General features: G+C 35.5%; 1 protein-coding gene across 6 annotated transcripts in view; it reads right to left on the bottom strand.

The window, feature by feature from the left end:
- ksr1b (kinase suppressor of ras 1b) overlaps positions 1-19,735 on the bottom strand; it is a 36,960-nt gene that overhangs the window by 4,610 nt on the left and 12,615 nt on the right. For 2 of the 6 annotated variants that reach the window (XM_052576049.1, XM_052576047.1), the window contains exons 2-12: positions 18,655-18,795; positions 11,159-11,306; positions 9,855-10,308; positions 5,666-5,823; positions 5,309-5,378; positions 5,122-5,205; positions 4,975-5,036; positions 4,770-4,882; positions 3,811-3,979; positions 2,909-2,951; positions 46-106 (exon numbers count right to left, since the gene is read on the bottom strand). In XM_052576049.1, coding sequence (XP_052432009.1) covers positions 46-106; positions 2,909-2,951; positions 3,811-3,979; positions 4,770-4,882; positions 4,975-5,036; positions 5,122-5,205; positions 5,309-5,378; positions 5,666-5,823; positions 9,855-10,308; positions 11,159-11,306; positions 18,655-18,795 — 1,503 coding nt within the window. Of the gene's footprint in view, positions 1-45; positions 107-2,908; positions 2,952-3,518; positions 3,561-3,810; positions 3,980-4,769; positions 4,883-4,974; positions 5,037-5,121; positions 5,206-5,308; positions 5,379-5,665; positions 5,824-9,854; positions 10,309-11,158; positions 11,307-14,074; positions 14,231-17,439; positions 17,675-18,654; positions 18,796-19,735 lie in introns of those variants that run through there. The other 4 variants (XM_052576046.1, XM_052576052.1, XM_052576050.1 and 1 more) reach the window with 4 other exon arrangements.

Here is a 19,735-nt window from a genome sequence, read left to right as displayed (position 1 = left end):
AGTTCCCTAGTATCTCTGTGTGTAGAGGTTTCTTGCAGCACTCACCACAGCTTCACTTTGGCCTGTTGACGACTGGTTGACATTACCATCCAACTGATCAGTTTCTCTGCATGGAAGAGAGGACATACTAAACTTAGCGGAAAGTTACTAATAACTTTTAAATAGTTATCAGAACTATGTATGATACAGTGTGATCTATTCTACACCATTTATCTAAGGAAAGTTCACCCAAAAATCGTTTATGTGCAATATATTTTATGTTAAATCTAACATTTTTATTTCTAAAGTTGCTAGTTATAATGTGTACGGTACTTAATATTTTTTCATTTAACACAAAAACAGATATTTTCATAGAAATTTTGTATTTATTTACTTTTTACTTATTTCAAAAAGTGAAACTTTCATATATTCCAGATTCAGTACATGTAAAGTAAAACATTTTTTTCATTTTGATGATAAGAGCTTACTGCTCATGAAGCAAAAATCCATTCTCTCAAAATATTAGAATATTCCCAATTTTAAAAAAAGTATTCGAAAATACTAGGGATATAAATGTCAATTGGCCAAACCAGATTCTCCCTCTGTAGTGATGATGTCTAAACCACACCATGTTATTTTGAGACAGGGATATTATACACACACTGGCAACGCTTCATAACTTGTTTACTGAGATGCTCTCATCGCATCTCCCCTATAGATTTGACTTGTGTATTTATAGACTGGAAACAAGAACCACATGAGGGAGCAATCAGACAAAACTGTTTACTCAAAATTTCAAAAAGTTAAGTGCAGTTAGAAGGCTTGTATTGTAAAAACAAAGATCTAACATTCTAATCTATAGTATTCATTTTGGACTTGATTTATGGAACTTATTCATTTCTATCTGTAATTGTTTGATATGTTAATGTGAGTTTCATGTGTTGACATAATATTAATGCATTTGCTGCATCGAAACATGCTTAAAATCACTCATAATGCATCCTAGCAATCTTTCAAAACATGCTAGTAACCTAACTGCATAGCAACATTTTAAAAACCCTTGCTACATGTACTGCGTTAAGCTAACGGAGACTTGGTAAAACGCTTGTATATCATTATTCTTTTGTTGTTTTTGACTGTTTCCATTCCCCCTCATTTGTAAGTCGCTTTGGCTAAAAGCATCTGTTAAATTACTAAATGTAAATGTAAATAAAAGTTCATTTAAGCACTCAATACTTGATCAGGGCTCCTTTAGGACAAATGACAACATCAGTGAGGTGGGTCACTGCTGAGGTGCTCTTGAGCCTTCAGCTTGTCTGTATTGTTGGATCGATTGTTTCTCATCTTTCTCTTAAAAATGTCCCATAGATTCCATATGGGGTTCAGGTCAGGTATATTGGTTGGCCAATCAAACACAGTAATGTCATAGTCAGCAAACCACTTGGAAGTGGTTTTGGCACTGTGGGCAGGTGATAAAGTACTGCTGGAAAAGGGAATCAGCATCTTCATAAAGCTTGTCAGCAGATGGAAGCATAAAGTGCTCTAGAATTTCCTGGTGGACGGCTGCATTGACTTTGGACTTTGGAAACAATGTCATCACTGACTTCAGAAAATTTACACTGGACTTCAAGCAGCTTGGATTCTGTGCCTCCCCAGTCTTCATCCAGACCTCAGACCTTGATTTCCAAATTAAATGCAAAATGTACTTTTATCTGAAAACAGGACTTTAGATCACTGAGAATAGGGGTGCTCCGATCACGATCGGCCGATCGTTAATGCGCATCTCGTCAGTAAAGCCGGTTTTCTAATCAGCGGTTAATTCCATCAGGTGTGTGATTTCACATAGAGCAGCTGTTACTACACAGAGCCGTTGTTAACTGAGAAGATGGGCAAATAAACGCTGAAAATTAACGTGATTTGCGCATCTTCTCTATTAACAACGGCTCTGTGTATTAACAGCTACTCTATGTGAAATCACGCACCTGATGGAATTAACCGCTGATTAGAAAACCGGCTTTACTGAGGAGATACGCATAACGATCGGCCGATCGTGATCGGAGCACCTCTAACTGAGAAACAGTCCAGTACATTTTCTCCTTAGCCCAGGTAAGATGCTTCACTGTTTCTGTTTCAGAAAGTGGCTTGTTAGAACTTTTCGTGAAGACATCTGAGCATGGTGACTCTTTATCCACTGACTCCAGCTTCAGTCCACTCCTTGAGAAGCGCTCCCAAGTGTTTGAATCAGCTTTGCTTGATAGTATTCTCAAGCTTGCAGTCATTAATATGCTTTGATACAGCACTCTGTGAACTGCCACTCCTATCACTAATGACCTTCTGAGAGTTCCTGTCTTTGAGGAGGGTGTCTATGATTGTCTTCTGGACCATTGCCAAGTCCCCATTATTGTGGTTTCAAAAAAGAAGAAATGTTCTGAATTTATACTGTAGGGATGGTCATTTAATAAAAACTGCAGGGGCTACTGGAAAGACTTAATAAACCGTAATAAAAATTTAAATACTCTAATATTTTGAGATACTGGATGTTTGACTCTAATCATCAAAATAAAGAAACAGGTTCAAATTAACATAAAGGTAAAAAAATAAAATAATGGAAAGCCTTTGTGTGAACTATCCCTTTAAAGCATCTTCGAAGAATACATTGTGAGTTTGAACTTGCAGGAAAAATATTCCAGAAGTCAGTGCTGCCATATTGATTTCATGTGAACTTATTACCCAACTGATTCGGTCAAGATGAGTTAGTTGTGTTTTTTAAGACCCAGAAAACGTTTACTGTTCAACTCCGTTAAGAAACATACAGAGTAATTATAAAGTACCACAAGGAACCAAAACCAATGAAACCTGCATTTCAACTGCCTGAGGTCAAAACATTTCTAGAAATGCTGCAGTAACAGTAATCAAAGTTTTGTTTTACCCGGTGTTGCAACCTCCATCTGAATGTGTGGAACTGGATACGTCTGTGAGAAAAAAGGGATTCTTGAGTTACGTGACATTAAACGTTCAGATTCCATGTAAAGGTGTGTTAAGTATTTTCTACTCCACTTAATGTTTTGAAGTTCAAAGTAGTTGCTGTTCAAAGCTTCCTGAATTTTTTTTTTTATTCCATGATGAATAAAAAGTCCAATATATATATATATATATATTTTTTTTTTTGTCATTTTTTTAACAGTGTATATGCCAAAGTTTAGGGCAATATTAATAGTGATGCATGCTAATAACTTGGTGGACCTTTACAACAACTGAATAACATATATTTTAGGTTCTCTATACACAGCACAAGAGACAGAAAACTGAAAGCACAAAATACTGCAAAAAATATAGCAATTGCCACAGATAACCAGTAGAAGGCGACACACCACAGTATGAGCACTATTAACAACTTTATCTCACTACAGCTGAAGCTCACAGGATCGGGAAACAGAGTTGAGTTGTCTTGAAATATCACTGATAACTCAACTAGGAACTCAGACACCACACCTGAAGAGTTAATAAGAGTTTTGTGGTCTGGAGGATTGTTAACTCACCAGGGAAGACAAACTGTTGTCTATGCTGAAAGTAGCAGGCAGCTATCGAGTGGGACAAATACACAAATGTCCACAAGGAAAAGAGAAATACCCGGTTAAACAACTTGCTTATTATGCGTCAGCGATAGTTACTTAAGCAGATATTAGTAGGTTAGTGTGCATTTATTGAAGAGGTAATTTCTGAGCATTGGAAGCAAGAAAAGAGTGCTGATTCTGTAGTGCAGAGGTTTAAATGGGTTTTACATGCGGACGGCAAATAAGATTCTGTGGTATTGGTGCAAACAAGACTAACCTGGGAAGTGAAACCGACTGTCAACGGGACCCTTAGGGGAGGGGTTGGGTGGTGGGGTGGCACTTGGGGGGTTGCTCTGACCAAAGGGGGCAGGTGAGGAGGGGGTGGAGGAGGTGGTGGAGGAGGGGTTACTACTGGAGTCCAGCTGACTCAGTGATGGAGGGTGGTCCTAAAGGGGGGACACATATCTTAAAAAACCTTTTCCAAAAAAACAGCCAAACAAGGTGCAAACATGGAATCAGATCGTATAGGTAGTCACTAGCATCATAAAATAAAATAGTACAAATAAATATGAGTCTTTAAAAATAATGTATTTTTAAAATAAAATAAAAACATAAGATATAAAAATGGGTGTTTGACAAGTATGCCATATTAAAAAATAGTGTTTCAATAAATCCTATGGGTACTCACAAGCATCATTAAATAAGTGCAAAAATTTTTTAATTATCATTTTATTTATATGCTATGATTTATTACTTATTTACTTAATAGAACAATAATTATTTTTCTTATTACTATGCAACAAAAAATTTACAGTGTTTTAACATAAATAATTACATACTTCATTGGCAACAATCAGCATCACCAACTGGAATTGCAAAATAAATGGGGAAAAAAATAAAATAATAATTGACCAAATTTTTTTATCATTAATAGTACTACTACTAGTCGTAATAATAATAATAATAATAAATTATATAGGGTATAAAAATAATATTGTAAACAGTTATGCCAAATTATAAAACAGCATTTCAAATCTTGGGATGTTATTAGTATATATAAATCACACACACATATACATATACACACACATATATATATATATATATATATATATATATATATATATACACACACACACACACATACATGTATATATATATATATATATATATAAATAATACTAAGTTAGTAGGGTGTGACTCTCAACTTCCTTGTTTGTGTGGTTTGCAACATGCCTTTTTGTTTATTGCCTTCGGTAATGTTCCGTACTGCTGAGACTCTGTCGGTCGCTCCACCTGGTTATTGATACCTGACGGTACTGACTCTGTTCTTCTGATATTATTTGGAACTGAAAAAAATAAAACAACTTTATATCATCTGCAAAGCTGTCTGAATATACAGTATACTACATCTTGTACAAAAAAAATATATATATATTACATTGTGCAAATGAAATCCTGCACTTAGGGGCCTCTTTGGTACATTTATTGTGGCACTTCACCCTAAAAGAGATTAAAGCAAACATTAGCAGGAAGATAATGTAAAATCAGATGTGCTTTTCCTAAAAAAATTCTTGTGTTTGCTTACTTGCAATGTTTGCATTTAACACCAAACATCATGTTCTTCTTGCACACCTGACACGTCTGAGACAACCACGACTTGGTGGAAAATCTTTAAAGAGGCAGAATAAGAAAGCCAATGTCAGTTGTGCTGCAAGTTGAAAGACAAACACGGACGTAAGAATGAAAACAAGCAAAAGTTCAAAAGTCAGTACCTGTGTGTGACATCCAGACCAATATCCTTCCTCATGATTAGCGGAGAGCTTCCGTGGGATGCAACATTATCTATATGATGTTAAAGAAAAACAGATTGTACTCGAAATAGATTCAAATTGAGTTTGGTGTTAGCATCTCTAAACTTTAGAGTTGACTAGACAAATTTTTCACTGCAGTGCATTCTGGGAATTAACTGTATGTGTATAGCTGCCTTTAGCCAAATCAACATATTTCATGAGCAAACATAACGCAGATGTCTAACTGTAGCCTTTTTTATCTGCAGTATTGCACCTACAGTATGATGACTGAAAAAGTTTTGGAACACACAAACTAGACCTTTACCAAAAAGCACTTACTTCTAACACCCACGGGATCTCCCAGGTGACTGGGGGTGTTTGGTAGGATGCAGGGGGAACGGGCAGACAGCAGTGGTGACCGTGAGGGCGAGTCTTCCCAGCCGTTTCCTCCACCATTTACCTGCACGTTCAGAAGCGGCTTGTTCTTCTTCCCTCTCCTGCAGGCAAAAGGGCACGAGTCAACATTTGATCTTGGTAGCTGACATTAATTTTATGTGATATATAAAATAGCATTTTGGTGTTTTGTAAATTAAATTATAAAATAATTAATAAATAATTAGAACAATAAATCATTATAATAACAATTCATTAATTTAATCATTTAAAATTACTTTGGCATTCAGATTTTATGACCTTATATTACCTAAGATACTACATGAATGGAACATTTGAAACGTAAAACAATCATTTTTACACTGCAGAACCATTTAATATGAACTTGTGTAAAACAAAAAGCAGTTTACAATGTACCCTAAAATCATTAAGACTCATCACCTGCAACCTTTCACTGGAATTATTTACAGTGCGGCCAATTACAATTCCCAGAAAGCTCTCATAATGACTCACTCTGCATCTCCTAGCAAGAAATCTTTCTATAGTAATTTAAACAAACACACATCTGCAGCTTGTCCACCACAAATATTTAAAAAATGTGGCGCAAATGCAGGCGTGGAGCTTCACAGGCAGGGAGTTTTTGAGGTGGACTTCAGTTCATATACATATTATGACGAGAAGCTCCAATCCTGCGGACGTTTATTGGCTCAGAGAAGCGGGAATGATCAAGCACTGGACGCCAGTGAGTCTGAGAAGGGGTCTGACCTCGGCCTTGTGCTAACGGGAAACACTGGGGTTACGTGAAGGGGCGGAAGGACAGGAGTGTTGAACTGCTCTGTGAAACCTGCCTGGAACTGGGCCATCAGTGATCTCAGATGTCACAGCAGTCCACTCCCACAGACCGAACACACACTGGGCAGGTCAACACAGTGTGGTACACGCATGAACAGTGGGAGCTAAAAGAATGTGTACAACATTTTGTCTAAGAAGAATTTCTTTATTTATGCTGCAGGGCTACAATTCATTCCAAGTTTTAGTTAGGCAACATGTTGTGCAATGTATAACTAAAATCCTCTGGATTTATAGAGTCAGCATCCTGCTAATTTTACATGCGATGTGGCAAAGAAACAACATGTAACCATTATTTCAAACCTGTAGGACTTTATTTCTTCTGTGGAACACAAATGGTCAAATGTTTTAAATATCCTTTCCAATTTTCTAAATATAATTAAAGTGAATGAGGAATGGGGCTATCAAAATACCAGAATGCAAAAAACATCATGAAACTATCGTAAGGCTGTTCCATATGACTTTATTGCTAATAGGGATATGCCGGTATCAAATTTTCCTGTTGCGATTAATAGCTCATGCTTAAATCACAGTAAACGGTATTATCACGGTATTAAAATTTTGTTCTAAAAAGTGTTCAAAATATAGTATAATATAATAGGTTAAAAAACTTTTTTCTAATCACAAAAATAACTGAACATTTAAATAAAATAAAATAAAAATTTATAAAGTTAAGTTTTGCACAGATTAAAGTGCAAAAGATCTATAGGGATCACTTTACAATCTCATTAGTTAACCATTAACATTCACAATAGCTACATTTGCTACAGAAGTTATTAATCTTTGTACAAAAAAATACAAGTCATAGTTCATGTTAGCTCATTAAATAATACAGTTGCAACTTTACATTTTAACGTGTTATTAAATGCTGGAATACCTAAGATTAATGAACGTTCAGAAGAATTTGTCATTGGCAGTTTATGTTAACCAATGAATTAGCTAATGTTAAAAACGAAGCGCTAATGTAAAGTATGAATTAACAATAAAAAAAAAAAATCTAAAAAATTTCAAACTATATCTATGGCACGTTGTAGTCCAGATTAAAATAACCTATTAAGTCTTAATACTTAAGTATTTGGCACTGTGATGAACATCATAGAAAATACACAAATCTGAATGGCTATTTAAAATTATTTAAATGTTTCAGAAGTATTCCATTTGGTTTATTCAAGGGGTTTCCAGACTAAGGATATTTTCTGCAATTTAGCGCCATCTGCTGTCAGAGAGTGAATGTGCTTTCACTCAGCATGTCTCTCACGTGTTCCTCCATGTGCTTCTCATCGTGATTGTTTACACCAGAGCGCACAGAGTCTTTCAAGCAGCATACAGCAGTGTTGTGCATTTTGACCGGTCTGATGGGAATAGTATTCTTAAAATGCATTCCAAATTCAGAATAATTTGTAATATAATTATCCGCGGTATTTAGAAGTGCCCACGATAACAATATCATGCATATTCATTACCGTGGTATATGGCATTACCGAAGTCTAATTGCTATATTTAAAAAAATAATAATAATAATCTTAAATGATTGGATAGCTTTATGCAAACTGTTATTTGTAATTTTTGTAGTGCTGTCAAACGAGTGATCAAAAATAAAAGTTTTTGTTAACATAATATATGCATGTGTACTGTGTATATTTAGTTTGTATATATAAATAATACAGACATATACAGAATATTCTTTGGAAATATTTACATAATTTTATACATTTATATGATATGCTATATAAATATATCTAATATATAAACATATTTTTCTATATTTATATATACACACACAAAAATATACACAGCACAAACATACACAAACACACATATGTATATATACCATCTAAATAAAAACATTTAGTTTGGATGCGATTAATCATGATTAATCGTTTGACAGCGCTACTGTTTTTTTAATCTCTGCTAGATTACTTAAATCACAAAGGAAAAGGAAGATGATAAATCTCAGTTTGTTCCTCACACAAATATGTCCCATGTATTTTGAAGACTTAAATAAATATACCAGTCATATGGACCCCATTTATGATATTTAATGGTGACAGAATATTCATTTCAAAACCATAAAATTGTGATTATGGGTGTAAAAGAGCCTTAGTCAAAATTCTTAGTCAAGTTTGAAATGAAATGTCAGCATACAGTATATTTGTGTGCCTGTTAACGCTGGCACTAATCTTATGGTTTGAAGAGGCCTCGCTTATGCTGCAGATTTTATCTACGCCCTTCAGATGAATATATTCCATTCCCATCATCTCAGTGCATTGCTGCATGACTTTATCATGCGGTAAGGGTTTCTGAGAATCTGACATCATGTTTGTAGTATTATATTGCATAAAAACAACACATAATATAGGCTAACAGTCCAACAGATGTATTTTGGTTACAGAAAACGATGACAGCTTCATTATATTTATATTGAAATTGAAATGTATTCTTTCTTGCATATACACTACAGGTGTCGGTACTTTATTTCTAAAGAAATTAAAACTTATTCAGAAAGGATGCTATTGATGGCAGTAAGGACATTTCTAATATTACAAAAGATTTCTAGTTTTAAATAAATGGCATTCTTTTGATCAAAGATTACGGAATAGAAATTAATCACAGTTTCCACAAAAACATTAAAAAGATTTAGAAATGTTAGCAAATCAGCTTATCAGAATGATTTCTGAAGGATCATGTGACAATGAAGACTGAAGTGGCTAATGATTGCCGAAAAGTAAACTTTGCATCACAGGAATAAATTAAAATTTTAAATATATTAAAATGGGAAACCGTTATTTCACAATATTAACGCAACATTATATTTTTGATCAAATAAATGCAGCCTTGATGAACATAAGAGACTTAAAAAGAGCTAAACATTTGAACAGTAGTGTATCTGCATGCTGAATTGTGATTTGTCACTTTTCTATGCATCTATTTGTAGCAACAGAATAACTTTGTGTGAATTTCTGTTTGTAGCTGATTTACGACTGGACACTTTTTTGTTATTACAAAAGCAAGTCTGATATGGCATTTCATTTACACAAATTCAGTGCTTACACCAGGATTCCCTTCAGCAATTTCTGGAATGCATATCTAGTTTGCAGTCAAATATTTGCAATGGTAATATAGCAAAACTTGCTTCAATTTAGACCGTCCCTTTTAAAGACACTGTAAAGCCCAGCAGCATCATCCAGCTGTCAAACAAACTTTTTTGAAGCAAACATTGAGAAGAGATCATCATACCATGAAGTATTACATCCATAAATAAAATATTATTCAGTGTTGAACTCACTTGTTGGGTGTAGGGTCATCGATCCGGTTGGCCAGTTGGCTCTGGCTCTTGCTGCGTGTGAGGGTGATGTTGGGCAGGAGGTTTAGCAGTTTACGGGATGGAGGTGGTGGAGTTCGTGTGGGCTTTACTTTGCCATATCTTCTCGTTGGTGGTGTGGCTGGAGGGGTGGACAGCAGCCGGGGGGGGCAGCGGTTCAGCTGCGGGGAGGATGAAAAAGGGTCCGTCAGCGCATCACAGTGAGGGTGGACGATTGTAGGGAAGTCCATTGAGGGTAGAGCAGAGACAGAGACACAGGAACGAAGGGCAGGTAAAGCAGAAGGAGGGGGCCAGCTGGTTGGGCTGGGACTGTAAGGCTGATGTGCACGCATAGAACAAGACAGCGGGTCAACAGAGGAACTGTCACGCTGAGTGGGTTCTGCTATCCACGGGATGCCCTCTTTCTTAAGAGCTGCACCTAAAACAGAAAGTGAGAGACAGTTCAGAAGAAGGTGGATGATCAATGCAGGCCTCCAACTTAATTAAAGTGACTTATTTACCAGTGTCATTTATATCATTTCATAGAATTTATTAATAATTTGAATCAGCTTTATTTTTATACATTTAATTTACGTTATAATAATAATGTTGTGCATGTACTTTTTATATTTTTTTATTTATTTCTATTTAGTTTTAACTGACTTTTATCAAAGTTTTAGTTTTAGAATTTCAGTACTTCAACTTAGTTATTTGCAATATATATATATATATATATATATATATATATATATATATATATATATATATATATATATATATATATATATATATATATATATATGTATATATTAATATTATATTAAATGCAATTAATGAAAAGTATTTTAACTTTTCAGTTAACAATCCCAACCATTGTTTACAAATGTGATATAATACATATTTGAGATAATAATTTAAAATCAAGCCGTCTCCAGTGTCACATAATCTATCGAGAAATCATTATAATATTCTGATGATGTGGTGCAATATAAATATATATATTTTTTAAACTTATATTAAATACATATATAATTATTTTGGTGGAAACAGTGACACTTCAGGATTCTCTGAATAGAAAGTACAAAGGCGCAGTATTTATTTGAAATAAAAATATTGTGTAAAATAATAAAAGTCATAAAAGGCATTATAAAAATTCATTGTTGCTGATTAAAAGTTTTTTTGGTTTATTACTAACATTATCGTACATTATCGTACTAAAATCCTAAAGTGGCCAGCAGCTAGAATCTGAGCCTAGAGCAGGAAGTTCTAGTGTTTTTGAAGAGTGTCACCTGTGTCAGTAGCGCTCTTGAGACAGGAGAGGGCAGCTGTGATACGGGAACACTCCTCACTGCTAGAGCCCAGTCTTTTCATGGCGTCTTCCACCTGCGCACTGGACATTTGCAGCAAAGCATCCAGAGACAGCTTCACAGGGACTGCCTGGAAGACAGAAGAAAACATTAATCATGGCATAGGCAGACAGGGACATTGGTGATTAATTGCACGTTATTCAACATCATACATCTAAATTAATAGCACTCAGTCAATGACTCAGTATTATCGTATTTGGCAAGTATTTGACCAGAGTCTATGGTATTTCTGTGGCTGTAGACAGACAGAATGGAGTCTATATACTAATTAGAGAAAGATTAGGTGATAAAGCCCCCTGGAATCCCCCCGCCGCCACTAAGACTGCTGGCATCTCGTGGCACCAGACTGAGCCAATGTCCAGATCCCAGTTTTCTTTCTCTGCCTGTCCGTCTCTTTTCCATTCCTCCACCCTACATCATCCTTGCACTCTTTGGCGTCTCCCTGCCGTATTTCAATTCTCACCCAAAACACACACACACACACACACACTCTTACTCAAATGCATGACTGAGAAGCTGCCCAGCAACAGTTGTAGTTGTGGTCAGTGTAGTCTCCATGGTAAATGGAAAGATAACAGGAAACATGAGGCCCTTTGGTCTAAAGGATCAAGGTAGGTATAAAAAGTCTATCGACAGACAAAATGGGGTGAATAAGATTCATCCATACAGGGTTCTGATTATATAATATCAACATAAAGCACCTTGAGATTGTGGAGTAAAACGTTGGTCATTAACAAAATGGACAAATGAGGTCAACAGCAGTGTTTGTGTGTCTGGTCCAGGGGAATCTTACAACCACTGCTGTGTTTACTGATAGCAAGGATATATATGCGTCTGTGTGTTTTCACACAAAGCTACACTTCAAGGACACAACTGATAATTAAATGTTGTGGAAGGTTTTCCATTTCCCAAAGTTACCCTTCCTGAGTGACGCAGGATTGAGAGAATACTCAATACACTTTCATTTCACATATTCACACTGTCATCAATCAAATGATAGAAGTAGAACTAAAGGTTGTGATATATAATACATCACTGTTGCTATTGATAACTAAAATTAATAATAAAAAACATAAGTATAAATAAAATAGAAATATTAGATGAAAATCTTTAATTAAAAAAAAACTTGAAAAACTGAACTAAATAAGTTTAATAAATTTACAAACAAAAATAGAAATAAATTAAAGCTTTTAAACAGAAATCGAAAGTGGACTTTCAGCATTTCAATTTACTGAAACTAAAATAAAACTAAAAATATAAAAATAAAAGCTATTATATAAAAATCTAAATATTAATAAATATTATAATAGTTTATAGACAATGCTAAAAAATAACACAGGACTATACAAATATTCATATAAATTTACAGCTGTTTCACTTTAAAAGATAAAATGATCTGCTATATGTAAAGTGATCCCAATGTCTCTAAGAAATGAAGATTATATTGCCTTTAAAATAACGACACCAGAAGAAAAGTTCAAAACCAAAATCTAAAAGGATAAAGAGAGATCTTTAATACTTCTGGAGTTACAGCAATGCAGGCTTTTTCCCTCTATTTTTGAACTGTCACCATTCAGAAAAAAATATGAGCAAAATCAAAAATGTGAGCAGAGGACGTTTTTTAAATTTGGTTGATCTGACACGCAATGACCCAAATGTATTTTAATATATTTAAAATGTATATAGTCTGTAATAATAATAAAAAATATTAAATTAAAATGTTAAAATATTAAATTTAAAATATTTAAAATCGAAAAAAATAAGAAGGTATATCCCCATTTACACACGTAATTGTGTTTGCATGAGGTGGGTGTGTGTAATATAGCACATCATAAACAAGTTAAACGGCCTTCTAAATGATAAGCATGACACTCGGGGGAATGGAAATCTCCCAGCATCCTCATGGAGACTTCCTTTTTGAACAAGAGCCAGAGATCCGAAATAAGAGCACAGATCTCTTCTCAACAAAGACAACATCATCCAATACAGCTGAAAGAACACAAAACTAATATCAACTCAAGCCGAGTCTAAATCAAACCAACAAGCATAATCTCTACACAAACATACAGTGACACGAATAGCCTAATTATTTATCTACTGGAAATATTATTAATGTTTGTTCTCTCATAATGCATAATGAGGGTGTAAAACACACCTCCTGGTTGCTCTAAACGACTTGTACGTCCAAGTTAATAAGTACGTGAATTACTGTGTTAAACCAGACAAGCTGGGGCAGAGAACAGGTGAACTGACACATACCGATACCGAGGTGATGTCTGAACATGCCTTTTACCGGAGTTTATGAGCTGACATAACAGGGAGTGATGCTCTAAACATAAAAGCAAGACGCAGCATTACGCTAGCTTCCATCCAAAAACAAAGAAGCAAACACGCACAGAATTAAAATCACCCAGGTGAGCTCCCCAAAACACATGTGTCCTTCTCAGTGACGGTTACTGCTGGCTCTGTCAGTAAAGCTTCACAAGAAACACTACAATCAAACAGAAAAAGTGTGACAGTGGATGCTTACAAATGAGAAAAACAGATCAAAATCACCAAGCGGCCCTCAACAAAACTCTTCAGTGGAATTGCAACTTGATAAGCGCCTCAAACAAATGGCAAGCGAGGAATTTCCTCACAAGCTTGTGAGTCTGACATGAGCCTGATGTGTTCAAACACAGCGTTAGCAGATATCTGCCGTTGGTAATTTCGTTTGCAGACTTTCTATGACCACAGAGGCTTGCATGCAGGCAGGAAACCGACAAACATCAAAAAGAAAACACAACTGTTGTCAAAGTCTTGAGACTGTAAAACACGAAGCAGTCAAGCTTACTATACCATGAAAGATTCTCCACTGAAGTTGTCCTTTACTAAAGCTCATAGCCCAGAAACGACAAACCAAAGTCTCTCTTCAAAGTCTCAAGTCAGTCACGCTGTGAGAGCAGCTCCCTTCCAACCCAAACTTCCCCTCCGACTGGTTCTGTCCCTCCTCCCTTTCCCCACTGTCCCTCCCCTCAATCCCTCTTTCCTTCCTGTAAACATGCCTGGGAAATCTCTCCACAGCTCTGGACACTCCTCTTAAAAGCACATGGTCACCAATACATGCATTTGGTTTCCTGTGTGCAGTTTAAATCCCTTCTCTCAACTAAGGATGGGTCATGATGGTCAACTCAGGGGAATAATGCAACTTTTTATATATAACCAAAAGGCACGAATAAAAACGTCTATGTTATTGTCAAATTAGCTATTATATTCAGCACAAGTTTACTAAACTTGCACCTAAACCTTTTTTTATGTAGTAATTTCAACAACAGTGGCACAACTTAATTACAATTTCACCCAGATATATAATAAAATAAAATTGTTAAAGACTATATATATATATATATATATATATATATATATAGAATTAAATAAATAAATACATAGCCAGTGATCACTACACATTGTCAGCATTAACATAGAATTTTTGAGGAGAAAAAAAAAAAGGGTTATTTTCTGGAACAGTAATAGTTAAAAAAAAAAAAAAAAAAACTCAGAAATAGAATAAAATAAAATAATAAAATACAAATATTTAAAACTTACTTACCATTCAATAAACTAATTTACAATGTTTTCTTACTTGTATTTTTTAGTTCTGCATTCCTAAAAATGCTAAATGTTAGGAGAAAAATTGTTAGCTTGAATGCAATGCAAGTTGCTTTGGATAAAAGCGTCTGCTAAATGCATACATTTAATTTAATTTTAATTTAAGTAAAATAGTTCAAGCGTCTTTCACGACCCCGCATTCTGATCCAATCTCTTGTGTAAAAGCCCTCTTACTGACTGTGATCAGTTAAACTGCAGCCAACTTTATTATACAGGATTACCTTAAGTGAGGTTATCGAACTACTCTATCAGGCAACCCACTGACTAGACGACTAACTGAGCAGACATCACGGATACCACACAAATACCACTGTTCTACAAAAAAAAGAGCCTCGTTTATGAGGCCATTTACTGAGCAGGATGTCTTTTGACTGTGTGAAACATAGATTAATGAGGGTTAGGTTGCCCTAAGTCCTTCTTTGACCTGTCACCATACATTTTGTGCATTAGTGCTCATTCTGGGCTGAAAGAGAGGCCACATCAGAGGAACAAAGGACAGCGAAAGAGAGGCTACGGAAACAGAGGTTTGGGTAAGATTGCATTTGTCACAGACGCTTTTTCTTTCTATCTCTTTCTCTTTATCTTTTGCCTTAAGGAAGGCCACTGGTAGATCCACAGGATGTGACCCACAAAAAAATATGACTCAACCACAACCACTCCTGCCTGCGTCCTTTAGTCTTACTCAATAACACACACTGGCATGTTGTGGACTGCCTTACCTCAAATGCTCCAAACGTTGGTTGATTGAAATTAAGCATTATATTCCATAAGCAACTCACAGTCTAAAATACAGCAACAAGAACTGATAAAAACAACACAAAAAAATCCCACAAATATTAATGGTGGGTCATGGTTGTTGATCCACTCTCTCACGCTTATCGAGCAAAGGGAAACCCCATCTCTACGGCAGCTGGGAGCATCAAGGAATGAGTCACAACAAAAAATAATAATTCATGTGTAAAGACGTCAGCTTGTGACATCAGTTGATACTCACTGACTCTCACAGACACCAGATATGCATGTTATGGATCAGTGCTCTTTAAGTATTATCTATATAGTACTACTATGGTTTTTATTCATATTTTGAATTAGCTTTTATTTTATATTTTCAGCCGTTTTGATTCTACTTAATTTAATTCGATTTATGTGTAATTTACTTTTATTTCAGTATTAATTTTAGCTCAGTTTTACTTTTCTTTACTTTCCAGTGCTTCAATTTAAAGCCAAGGCAACATATATATATATTTTTTTGTTAAAATGTAGAATATTTATTTCAGCTTTAATAATTTTCAAATGTTTTTAATCATTTTAGCTTTATTTCATGATAATAACTATACGATCAGATGGTCACAAACAGGAGCAGGAAGACATGAATGAATGTTTCTGCTTTACAATATATATTTCAAACCAAAGTAATAAAAGAAATATAGCATAAGCACCCCTTCAAAACTGACTTCATACAAACAGTAAAAAGCACATTAAGACTAGTTGGTAAAAAATAAAAGCGTGAAGTTAGTTTTAAAACAGGCGATAGCATCATAAGCTTGATAAGTTGCTTCTTGTGTTTGATATTTACTTATGTAATGCAGTGACGTTCAGACATTTATGTGTGACCTAAATGGCATGAAATCAGAATGACTGAACTTTATCAGATATGAAAGCTATGATAGCAGATGTGTTTTTTTTTTGTTTTTTTTACAGTACGATGAAACCCTAGATAGTTCTCCATTTCTAGTAACTGTAAAGTAAACAAATGCACACAAAGCAGTAGCAATAACTGAGAAGACAGCAGAGGTGTTTCCTGCTAGTTCTGTAGATGCACCAGAACTTACGTCTTTCACTAAAATGTCTAATCATGCAAATACAACCACATTGGCTCCAGTCCCATCTTGCCTGCCCACAGGAGAAATAGCATTCCTCTGCTTTTCCTGAGAAAGCACTATCCCATTATACTTTGATACACTGGGGCAGCTGGATTCCCTGCTGTCCTGTCCGAGACTGGCCGGCTGCCCACGTGTGTGTCCTGCCACATGCATGCATTCCTGCCCCGTGAATCACACTGTAGCAGCCTGGTGTGACATGTTAGAGACAAACTTATTGAGCTAGGGCAGGGATTGTCAAGTGGTGGGTCACAACTCAAAATTGGGTCTCGGGTTATAGGAATAAATATTGCAAAATGAAAATAAGTACAAAAAAATAAGAAAAACAAAGCAAAACAAATAAAACAATAACTGCATATGTCAACATATGTAACTAAAATATATATACAAATTAAATTTAATATTATCCAGACTACACTAAAAAAAATTCTCACAATACAAACATTAATTTATTAAGTAATAACACCTTTAAAGATATTTTTGTTTACTTTTGTACAGTTTATGAAATTTAGTGGGTCATTACTAATGTCAAAAGGAAGATCTGGGTCCTGAAGCAAAACCTGGCCACAGGCTGATGCAGACAGACATAACTGCACTGTTGTGAATATACAACAACAAGGCAAGTATTTTGGGACATGGAAGACTGGAGACATAATAAAAAACATGCTGTCCTACCGCAGTGACCGAAGTGAAGCAGTCAGCTAATCAGAGGCATGCCGCAAAGTGACCCCTACTGTCCCCGCTGGGATAAACTGTTTCTATTTTTAAAGTTTTGTTCCTCAGTCTTGCATATGTTGCTTATTTCCCCGTGTTGTCTGTTTCGGTGCCTAATGAGGACAAACAGGTCTGCCCATTTGCCAGGCAGTCACGAATGCCGTGCTGTTCTGGTCAGCTTTGTGTATATGACAGTATGGGGTGGAGGGCAGAGAGACGGAGAAAGAGAGACCCCTTTTGGAGTCTAAAAATAGACTGACGAGAGAGTTTTTGACACAGTGGCTGACGCTGCACATTCTGGGCTTTGGAGTGGGATCAGGTGTGTGAATCCACAGAGGACTGAAACACCACAGAGACTAGCAAGCAATATCTTCCCTCTCCTGTCTGAATCCTCCAATATTCATTTTTTAAACACACTTTCATTAAGTAGAAGCTACAGTTTAAGAAGCCTATTTTAAAAATAAATTATTCAGTTGTAATTCAATTTTGTGTTAAATATGGCTGAATAAAAAAAAAACAAAATGCTACATTTCCTCATTTAGGCAATATGACATGTTCGCCATATTGTACCTAAGTTACTTATTGTGTTTAATAAAATGGTAAGTAGATAATAAAAATAAAAAGGTAAAAACTAAACATAATATTTAAAATATACATTAAATTTATTTATGTACATATTTATATATATTTATGTATATATATATATATTTATATATGTGTGTGTGTGTGTGTGTTTTATTTATTCTACATTTTTAATGTATGAAAAAACACTGTCATTTATATATGTAAAGCAAATCCCTTAAAATAAACAAAGCACATCACACATCACACAAAACAATATAAATGAAATAACACAAAATAAAAGAACATTAACAAAAAACAAAACAAATCAAGTAAAATAAAATAAAAATATAAAATAAAATAACAAAAGAACTGACATTCTAACTAGTTTGATAATGATTTCTTTAAGTTTGTAGTTTTTCACTCCTAAAAAATGCTAAATTAAGTATAATAGATCAAATGTCTTTTAAGAGATAATAAAATAAAATAATTTGATAATAAAAATACTTATCAAAATAATAACCTACTACCTAAAATGGCCCATTAACTGAATAAAGGTCATGAAGCAGGTAAATACGGACAACAAAGGAACCAAGAAACAAACACAGTGAGTACCTCTATGAGCTCTGGCCGGAGGTTGATGGTGTACAGCCAGTCTATGAGCTGTGGGTAAGAGTCCAGCGCCAGCGGTCTGTCTCTCTCTGGAACACTCTGCTTCCACTCTAACTGTTTACTGATGTACTTCACCAGCTTCACCTGTAGATGGCGATCACACACACACACACACACACACACACACACACACACGCAAAGACACACACACAGGCTTAGACTGGTGTAGCAACTGATGTGACAGACAATTCATTGAGCCATCTGTTTGCTTTTTAAATGAACACCATTTATCCTCTAATGAGTTTTTATACCTTCGAAGGCAGAGAAATGAACCTTTCTTATTAACTTAACATGATGCTCTTTGTAGATTAAAATCCACTGAGGCAAAAACAAGATGACGTCAGTCACCAAACAGGCAAAAAAAAAAAAAAAAAAAAAAGAGAAAAACCTTCAGAGAAAACCAGCCGTTTCAAAGTGCCAAGTCAGATGTGACAGAAGTTTGAGTATGTACAGCAATGAGGGACAAGCATGTTGATAATCCAGTGCAAGCATTTTTCTCTAAACCTTCATGTCCGCAAGCAAGCGTTGCACGCAGAATGCAAAGTGAGAACAGAGCAAAGGAAATCCCCATGTGTGACTTCATTGTAAACGGTGGGCGATGATAGTGCTGTGTGTGTGGTGTCAGTAAAACAACCGAATACAGTGCAAGCAAACACTGTACTCAAACACACCACACTTTCTTTTTCAGTTCCAATACCAGCCAGTGCATCCACCCTTCATTATCTTACTATCACTAGAATGATATTGGAATAAAAATAACAAGCCGTACATACCCTCGCTTTGTTGCCGTAACGCTCACACTGCAATAAACAGTGCTGTCTATAAATAGACACTGGTTATCATGGCAAGGGAGTCTTTCTCACGGGGCGTCTGTTCCTCCACTATGGCAACCCTGGCTGGAACACACTTGGTCCCATGTGACATCACGGAGCAGCGAGACACTGCGGTCCGCAGGTTAACAGAAACCACCGCACACCTGCCTCTATAGGCACAAGTTCAAACACCTCAGAGACAACCACAGCTG

Source organism: Carassius gibelio, chromosome B15 (assembly GCF_023724105.1).
Source record: "Carassius gibelio isolate Cgi1373 ecotype wild population from Czech Republic chromosome B15, carGib1.2-hapl.c, whole genome shotgun sequence".
Taxonomy (NCBI): Eukaryota; Metazoa; Chordata; class Actinopteri; order Cypriniformes; family Cyprinidae; genus Carassius; species Carassius gibelio.
The sequence above is the reverse complement of the archived record's forward strand: the minus strand, read 5'-3'. Positions and strand labels throughout refer to the sequence as shown.